The following is a 10,000-nucleotide window of genomic DNA, read 5'->3' on the forward strand; positions in this document are numbered from 1 at the left end:
GGTAACTAGGTAGTCAGTCACATGGTCTATGGTAACTAGGTAGTCAGTCACCTGATGTTTTGGACACGCATCGCCATAGCAACTGCACACTACCGGACCCTATGTCGTAAACCTTGGGGGGGTTGAGGTAGAAGCCAGGTCAGATATACACGTCAGACCCCCCCTTTAAAAATAGGAGTGTGAAGACCGAAACCTACAACCTCTTTGAAACTTCACATTAAGTTTGTTGACACAGGAGCCACAGGGTTGGTTTGGTTCCTGCTAGCTTCACACTGGCAGTGATTCTTCAGCCCCGTAGAGCTGGTGAGTTAAAGCTGACATAATACAATGTTGCCCCCTAGTGGCCAGAGCGTGGTACAACACACATTTTAGACTTTGGAAAGAAAGAAACAATTCCTGAGAGTTAATTAACCCTTACCCCAATAATGCCCCGGTTTAGTTGTATCCGCTGGTGATCTGATATGCATTAAAACATGTTGTCTGTATGTTCAGACAGAACATACATGTTAGAGACATGACGGAGACCGTCCACTTTACATCAAAAAAACACGTCAACGAGAGCTTTATAGGCTGGATAGTCAGGCCTCCAGTGTCCTACCCTATCCCAGTCCTACCCTGTCCCAGTCCTACCCTGTCCCAGTCCTACCCTGTCCCAGTCCTACCCTATCCCAGTCCTACCCTATCCCAGTCCTACCCTATCCCAGTCCCACCCTATCCCAGTCCTACCCTATCCCAGTCCCACCCTGTCCCAGTCCTACCCTATCCCAGTCCTACCCTGTCCCAGTCCTACCCTAAATTCCAGACCACCCCCCCCCCCCCCACACACACACACACACACAAAAATACAAATAATTTTGCAATAAAAAACACACCCTTGTAAACAAATTATTGACAACAAATGATCAACATCAAAGAGACATGGCTAAAGCAAATACAGATGGCTTCATAGTGTAACCCCCCCCCCCCCCCCCACCGCCCCCCCCCCCCCCCCACCGCCCCGTACAGAGGGTCCTAGTCCCTGACGTCCAGAAACAACCCAGGATGCCTCTAAAAATGCTCCCGAAAATCAGTTGAAATAATAAGTTAAATTCCTCGCCTGCCTGGGAGGATTGAATAGGCATTATCAAGACGGTGAAATGCCCAACTTGCCCAGCAGGGGGCGATGTTGAGCTGCTACAGTCAGGCATATACCAATCCAGTCCTCTCAGAACTACACAAGTGACCAACACCAGGGGTTGTTTCTGGACAGGGTCAACATACTCCCATCCATTCCTCCCTCCCTCCTCCCCCTCAGCTCCGGAGCAGATCCCCCAGGTCGTAGGTGTCGAAGAAGTCAGACACGCCCTCCCCGTCCTCCAGCCCCCAGAGGTAGTCGTCGTGGTCCAGGGGCGGCGAGAAGCTGACGAAGTTGGGGTCAGGGGTGAAGGAGGGGCAGGGCAGCTGGTCCTCAGTGATCAGGAGCAGGCTGGGAGGCAGGCCCAGGAGACCCTCCACGTCCAGGAGAGAGGTGGTGGTGCTGCTGCTGGTGGTGGGGGGTGGTACTGCAGGTGGTGTCGAGAGGAGAGCTAGAGGAGGGAGGAGGAGAGGAGAAGGGAGGAGAGGAGAGGAGAGGAGAGGAGAGGAGAGGAGAGGAGAGGAGAGGAGAGGAGAGGAGAGGAGAGGAGAGGAGAGGAGAGGAGAGGTGTTAATGACTGGATGTAAAGATAACATATACCATCAGGGGAGGCTGGTGGAGGTAGAAATCAGAGGACAGGCTCATTGTAATGCGTTACAATGTTTGATACCATTCCTCATTCTGTTCCATGCATTACAATGAACCTGTCCTCTGATTTCTGCCTCCACTGCTTACCGTATTTAGATCGATTATTTTGTTTCTTTAACTCAGAAAATCATTGACGTGGATTTATAGGAAGGCTACAGAGCGAGATTAATGCTTTAATCATCTGCTAGTAATCTACAGACTGATTCATAACCCATCAAAATCTACCTCTTAGAAAATATGAAAATATGCTCAACCCAACCGAGGCAATGCATGAGGCCTGATAGTGACTTTACACACTACAGGGCCGACCTGAACCATGCCAGTACAGCCCAGTACAGCCCAGTACAGCCCAGTACAGCCCAGTACAGCCCAGGCCAGGCCAGCCTAGCCCAGACCAGCCCAGCCCAGACCAGGCCAGTACAGCCCAGTATAGCCCAGCCCAGTATAGCCCAGCCCAGTATAGCCCAGTATAGCCCAGTACAGACCAGGCCAGCCTAGCCCAGACCAGCCCAGCCCAGGCCAGTACAGCCCAGTATAGCCCAGGCTAGTACAGCCCAGTACAGCCCAGTATAGCCCAGTATAGCCCAGTATAGCCCAGTACAGCCCAGTATAGCCCAGTATAGCTCGGTTCGGCTCTGTAGTGTGAATGAGGGTATAGTTTGCTTTACATACGCATGCTAACCACCAACATCAACCACTGAGCCTCAGGAAGCTGCTAATCCTAAACAAATATCCAACGGTTCGTCCCCCCCCTTCCTCCCTCCCTCCCTCAACCCCTCCTCCCCCCAGACCAGCTTACCCTCCACAGGCTCCTGTTTGACTGGGTAGTGGTGTGGGGCCACGGTTGGGGTGTGGGTGGGGGTGGCGGGGGGGCCCAGGGGGTGGGGGTGGTGGGGCAGGTGGTGGGGGAGGGGGAGGGGATACTCCTTCTTGGGGGTAATGGTGCTCTTGACCGGGCTGGCGTCCTCCAGCCCCTCCTCTGGACAGAGGTACACCTCGATGGGTCCATTCTTACTCTTCAGGTAGATCTGCTGGGAGCCCTGGGGGGGGGGGGGGTCACAAGAGAGAGAGAGAGAGGTCAGGATGACAGGTAGGAATGGGCCTGAGGCTGTGTGTTCAGACCCGTGCAGTTAGTTTAGCTTTGTTTAGTTCAGATCCGTTTGGAAACGTTCTCATTGTTCAGACTTGTTGGGGAAATCGGAGGCCGGCCTCCTTCACAGACACATCTGACCAGATGTTGACTGCAAAACATGTTAATTCCTCTGCGTACGTTTGCTCCTGGCTGAGTTTATGAGAGAGTGAAAGTGTACGTTCGGCTGCGGAGAAGTGAGAATTCGTACAGGAAAGTTTCAGGTTCAGTTACGGAGTCAAACATTGTTGCTAAAACTTGAAGCATCCACTCCTTTTCTTTTTTTTTTTTTACAAGGAAACAAACCTAGTTTGTTGGATCTGGCAGGATCTAAACAAACCTAGTCCACTTTCTGGCAGGATCTAAACTAACCTAGTCCACTTTCTGTTCACAGCTAGCAGGATCTAAACTAACCTCGTCCACTTTCTGGCAGGATCTAAACTAACCTAGTCCACTTTCTGGCAGGATCTAAACTAACCGTGCATCGCTCGTGTGGCTAAAGCGCTGAGACAGAGTTTGGTCCGTTTCGCTTCGTTTGTTCAGCAAAAAACTCAATGTTTAGACTCAAACCAACTCTCAAACCAACTCTCACACCAAACACTTCTAAAGTCTAAACCTGCCTTTAGCTCACCATGAGAGGATAAACAGCTCCAGATCTATGCTAAGCTAAGCTAGCTGGTATCAGACAAGCGTCTGGCACCAGTAACACCCACACTCACCCCAGAGGACTCTGGGACCTCCAGCTTGGTTTCCGAGGGCGCCTTGACAGCGATGACCGTCTGGTCCTGCAGACTGCCGATGGAGCGGATGTCCTGATAGGTCACATAGCCTAACGTGGGGGTGGAGTCAAGGAACAAACCAATCACAGAACCACGGCATACAGGCTGCCTCGGTCACATCCAGATAAGGTCCACAGTTCTAACCCACCACCACCCCTGTCCTCTCTACTGGGGAGGCAAGAATCTAGGGTGGATTGTGGAGAGAACATTGTAGAACACACACACACACACACACACACACACACACACACACACACACACACACACACACACACACACACACACACACACACACACACACACACACACACACACACACACGACTTTCCAGTGAAGGATATCTTTGGTTGTCTTTGTGGTCGGTGAGTTGTTTGAGCTGTGTGGTGCTGGTGAGGACGAGGTCGTCCAGGGCCCTCTCTGCCCTCTCCAGCTCCCCCAGCTCCCTCTTCAGAGCACGCGCCCTCTCCCCCCCGCCTGGCGAGCCCTCGAACACACCGCCCACCCTGGGAGGGGACACACCTCAGTATCTCCATCCACACTTCAGCATAGGCTAGGGACTAGGGAGTAGGGGCTAGGGAGTAGGGGCCAGGGAGTAGGGGCTAAGGAGTAGGGGCTAGGGCCCAGGGAGTAGGGGCTAGGGAGTAGGGGCCAGGGAGTAGGGGCTAAGGAGTATGGGCTAGGGCCCAGGGAGTAGGGGCTAGGGAGTAGGGGCTTGGGAGTAGGGAGTAGAGGCTAGGGAGTATGGGCTAGGGGCTAGGGAGTATGGGCTAGGGAGTATGGGCTAGGGGCTAGGGAGTAGAGGCTAGGGAGTAGAGGCTAGGGAGTATGGGCTAGGGAGTATGGGCTAGGGAGTAGAGGCTAGGGAGTATGGGCTAGGGGCTAGGGAGTAGAGGCTAGGGAGTATGGGCTAGGGGCTAGGGAGTAGGGGCTAAGGAGTATGGGCTAGGGAGTATGGGCTAGGGAGTATGGGCTAGGGGCTAGGGAGTAGGGGCTAGGGAGTATGGGCTAGGGAGTATGGGCTAGGGAGTATGGGCTAGGGAGTATGGGCTAGGGAGTAGGGGCTAAGGAGTATGGGCTAGGGAGTATGGGCTAGGGGCTAGGGAGTAGAGGCTAGGGGCTAGTTTCTACTCACATCCACTGGATGTTGTTCTTGGACTTCTTGCGAATGAGCTGGACCCCCTCCAGGACGTTGGTGATGTCATAGATGCGCCTCTTCTGCACCTCCAGAACCTCGGTGGCCCAGTTCAGGTCCAGAACCCCGTCTGGCGACTCGCTCAGCAGGCCCACAAACTTCTTGGTGAGGAGACCCAGAGACGTGTCGTAGCGCGTCCGCTCACCCGGGGACTTGGGCGCTAGGGGGACAGACGTGAGAGGCATGGTGGTCAGAGAGGACAGGGAGGGGACAGGGAGAGGACAGAGGACAGGGGGGGGACAGGGAGAGGACAGGGAGGGGACAGGGAGAGGACAGGGAGGGGACAGAGAGGGGACAGGGAGAGGACAGAGGACGGGGGGGGACAGGGAGAGGACAGGAAGGGGACAGGGAGAGGACAGGGAGAGGACAGAGGACAGGGGGGGGACAGGGAGAGGACAGGGAGAGGACAGGAGGGGACAGGGAGAGGACAGGGAGAGGACAGGGAGAGGACAGGGAGAGGACAGAGGACAGGGGGGGGACAGGGAGAGGACAGGGAGGGGACAGGGAGAGGACAGGGAGAGGACAGGGGGGGGACAGGGAGAGGACAGGGAGAGGACAGGGAGAGGCATTTTTACATGAATAAACGTAAGTCGGGTTTTGATGATGCAATCCAGAACCCTGGATATTATCTCCTACAATAATCTCCATAGTAACACAGGAGACATGTTGGACTACATCCATAAGGCAACAACTGCAGAACTCACTCTTAGGGCTGGGGACCCTGACCGCTGCTGCACTGCCCTTCCCTTTGGGGGTCCGGAAGTCTGGCAGGTAGAGGGGGTCCTCCAGGTCCAGCTTCCTCTTGGCCTGGGGGGGTGGGCAGAGAGCAGGGGGTTAGAGAGAGCACACAAACACACACACACACACAATTACCCACACACTGGGTAATTAGTACCTGCTGGTTGGGGCCTCAGTGAACTGATTCACCCTCTCTCTCCCCCTCTCTCTCTCCCCTTTACCTCCCCTCCCTCCCTCTCTCTTGCTCCCCCCCCCTCTATCTCTCTCTCCCCCCCTACACACACACACTTCTACCCCTCCCCCCCCCAGTGACACAGCTGTGACGAGGCCTAGGCTGTATCCCTCCGCCTCACTGACCACACACACACACACACACACACACACACACACACACACACACACACACACACACACACACACACACACACACACACACACACACACACACACCACAGCTGGACAGAGAGGCATGTGGAATGAAAATGTGTTGTGCTTCAGCATCTGCCATGGCAACCACGTGTCTGTCTCCATGCCAACCTGCCAATCAAACCTTCAACCTGCCAATAAAACCTTCAACCTGCCAATCAAACCTTCAACCTGCCAATCAAACCAGGCTGAGGTATGTTCCACAGGCTGGAGCCTGAACATGCTACAGGCTCTATGCTATGCTACAGGCTCTATGCTATGCTATGCTACAGGCTCTATGCTATGCTATGCTACAGGCTCTATGCTATGCTATGCTACAGGCTCTATGCTATGCTACAGGCTCCAAGCTATGCTACAGGCTCCAAGCTATGCTACAGGCTCTATGCTATGCTATGCTACAGGGTCTATGCTATACTACAGGGTCTATGCTATGCTACAGGCTCCAAGCTATGCTACAGGCTCTATGCTATGCTACCGGCTCTAGGAAAGCTCTAGGCTCTCATTGAGATGATGGTAGACAGCAGTGAGCAAACCATCCCTTTTACACTCCCAAAACAGACAGCTTGAAAAACAGGCCTGTTTCTGCTGTACCACCTGGAGTGGGTCTCCTAGCACATGTACAACACATGGATTAACAATCAGTTCATCCTTACTGCAGACTTGTGTGAGTGTGTGAACTTTCACTGAACCAGAGGGGAGAGGGGGAGAGAGAGAGAGAGAAGGGGAGAGAGAGAGAGAGAGAGAGCAGGGGGTAGAGAGAGAGAGAGAGAGAGAGAGCAGGGGGTAGAGAGAGAGAGAGAGAGAGAGAGAGAAAAGGGGAGAGAGAGAGAGAGAGAAGGAGAGAGAGAGAGAGGGAGAGAGAGAGAGAGCAGGGGGGAGAGAGAGAGAGAAGGGGAGAGAGAAGGGGAGAGAGAGAGAGAGAGAAGGGTGTCATTGTCCTGGTCCTCCTGACACGTCCACCTGTTAGTGACATCTGGGACCACAGCAGGTGGAGGGGACCTGTCTAATCCTTACCACACACACACACACACACACACACACACACACACACACACACACACACACACACACACACACACACACACACAGTCCTGGGAACCTCCTCAGCCTGAGGAGAACCCACAGTCTCCACACTGTAGGAGAAACAGTCATGGTCTCCTGGTTTATCCCAGCCCTTTCCAGGCGAGCCTTCCTCTGGTTCACCACCCCGCGAAAACCAGTTCACCAACCCTGCGAAAACCAGTTCACCCAGAGATGAGGCATAGCTTCCTATTCCTGCCCAGTAAAGAGGAAGGAAGTGTCTAAATGACACAGCCTGGGGCAGGGCAGGACTGGAGGGGGGTGGGGGGGGGGGGGGGTGGGGGGGTACGGATCTGTTCACACACCCAGACGGTGTTACTTCAGGGATTAAACCGTGACCCCTTTGTTATCTGAAAAGCCCTCTGTGGGGGTGGTCACATGACACAGACCACAGAGGAGAGGTGGTCACGACACAGACCACAGAGGGGAATCTAATGACACAGACCACAGAGGGGAATCTATCTATCTATCTATCTATAGTATCTATCTATAGTATCTATCCATCTATAGTATCTATCCATCTATCTATAGTATCCATCTATAGTATCTATCCATCTATAGTATCTATCTATCTATAGTATCTATACATCTATAGTATCTATAGTATCTATAGTATCTATCTATCTATCTATAGTATCTATAGTATCTATCTATCTATAGTATCTATCTATAGTATCTATCTATCTATAGTATCTATCTATCCATCTATCGATAGATAGATACTATAGATGCATAGATACTATAGATGGATAGATACTATAGATAGATGCATATATACTATAGATAGATAGATACTATAGATGGATACTATAGATGGATAGATGGATAGATACTATAGATGCATAGATACTATCTATAGTATCTATCTATCTGTTCTGATGGGTGGTTCCCCTGCAGCTTGGTAGAGGAGCAGAGAGGCCTCTGAGTTTGTACTGTATGAAGCTGTCAGTGGTGAGTCAGCGCTTTGCAAACACACTGTCTGCTGGTCAAGAGCTGTCTCCCAACACACACACACATCACTCTCTCACACACACACGGGAAACAAAATCACTCAACCGCTGAAAGAATTCATACACAGACGCATAACTCCTGTCTCTCTCTCACAGTCACACACACAGGACACGGACGGGCGGGCGCACGCACACACACACACACACACACACACACACACACAGCTACTGACTCCCCCCCCCCCCCCACACACACACACACACACAGCTACTGACCCCCTCCCCCCCCCCCCCCCCCCCACACACACACACACACACACACACACTTCCCTCCCCACACAACTCCCTTCATCCAGTTGACAGTGACTAACAGTTTCAACACCCAGTCTGCTGTTATTGCCTCACCCTGGCTACACCCACAAGCTGCAGGAGCTTAGTTCTCAGTTCCCTCCCCTCCCTCCCTCCCCCTCTCTCTCCCGCCATTTCACCGGTTGTGGGCTTAGACATTTCACACATCAGAATTGGCCTCAGTCACGTGAGGGATTTCATTCAGCAACAACAGCAGCCCCCGCTGCAGGCTAGCTAGCCTCCGTAGAACCAGAACCTGTGTTGCCACTTTTTAGATTTAGATTAGATTAGATTCAACTTTATTGTCATTGTGCAGAGTACAAGTACAGAGACAACGAAATGCAGTTAGCGTCTAACCAGAAGTGCAAAAAAGCAGAAAAGTGCAGTGTGAACAGGTAGTGCAGTAATGAGCAGTATAGTAGTGCAGTATAGTATAAGTAGTGCAGTGTCAGCAGTATATGAATTAGCAGTAGCATTATAAGCAGAATAAATTTAATGCAGTATGAACAGTGTAAGCAGCATATGAGCTGTATAGGCAATGCAGTCTAGCAGTATATATGTATTAACAGTAACATTAGAGTAAATAGCAGAATAAATAAATATGGAATGCCGTATGAACAGTATAAACAGGTATGTACAGATATGTGCAGTGTATTAACAGTAGTATTAAAAGAAAAATCTAAGGATATGTGCATTATGAACAGTATAGACAGATTATGAACAGTTCACTTCACAGACAAGTCTCAATACGCCCGTGAGGAAGGCCTCTTCTCACCCACCCTGGTCCGACCCCGGTCCCACCCTGGCCTCTTCTCACCCACCCTGGTCCGACCCTGGTCCGACCCAGACCTACGCCAGGCACACCCATGTGACCAGCGACTAACCACAACGAAAGGTCGGGCCTGCATCGCTGATGACATCGTCAAGGTGTCGGGGGGGGGGGGGTCCATATGGGGGTTGGAGGGACTTTGAAATGCAAAACCCCCACATTGAGGGCAGCAGACTCATGGGCCAGCGTGAGGGAGTGGGGCCTGGGGCGGGGGGGTAAGGTGAAAGACAGCTTTTGGCTCAGTGTAAACACAGGACAAAGTGGGCAATCTCACACCCCAGAACCCTGATCCCAGGCTGAATAGGGGTCCCCTGCAGGGGTCCATGGAGGGGGGGCCGTCATGACAGAAGGCAGCGAAAGAGAGTAGGGGGGGGGGGGGGGGGGGGGGCTGGAGGTTGTCTGCCTGTCAGGGTAATCTACCTGGGCTTGATCGTAACGACATGGGGCATTACAGTCAGCCCCCCCCCCACACACACACACACCAAATACCAGAGTTCCATTCCTGCGTTGAGCCACATCCCTGTCAGGCTGAGAGCAGCCATGTTGTTAATGACATCTACTGCTGGGGGCGTTGGAACAGCTAGTTTCATATAGGGCAGGGTGTGTGTGGGGGGGTTACATAACATGCCTGTTGCTGACTAGGCTACGTCTTCTACACACACACACACCACACCACACACACACACACACACACACACCTTCTACCCACACCTTCAGTGAATATCACTGTATGCATGTGGGCCTGTGTGTTAATGTTATGTACCTGC

The 10,000-nt window shown here is 52.4% G+C and overlaps 1 protein-coding gene across 1 annotated transcript in view; it reads right to left on the bottom strand.

The window, feature by feature from the left end:
• Positions 1-1,290: 1,290 nt before the first annotated feature.
• e2f2 (E2F transcription factor 2) overlaps positions 1,291-10,000 on the bottom strand; it is a gene marked incomplete at its 3' end in the record, with an annotated part of 12,253 nt that continues 3,543 nt past the window's right edge. Inside the window, exons 2-7 of the mRNA XM_083683865.1 lie at positions 5,567-5,669; positions 4,803-5,022; positions 3,986-4,173; positions 3,611-3,720; positions 2,562-2,802; positions 1,291-1,565 (exon numbers count right to left, since the gene is read on the bottom strand). Of these exons, the coding sequence (XP_083539991.1) occupies positions 1,291-1,565; positions 2,562-2,802; positions 3,611-3,720; positions 3,986-4,173; positions 4,803-5,022; positions 5,567-5,669 (1,137 nt within the window). The remainder of the gene's footprint in view (positions 1,566-2,561; positions 2,803-3,610; positions 3,721-3,985; positions 4,174-4,802; positions 5,023-5,566; positions 5,670-10,000) is intronic.

This window comes from Argentina silus (assembly GCF_951799395.1).
Source record: "Argentina silus genome assembly, chromosome: 13".
Classification (NCBI taxonomy): domain Eukaryota; kingdom Metazoa; phylum Chordata; class Actinopteri; order Argentiniformes; family Argentinidae; genus Argentina; species Argentina silus.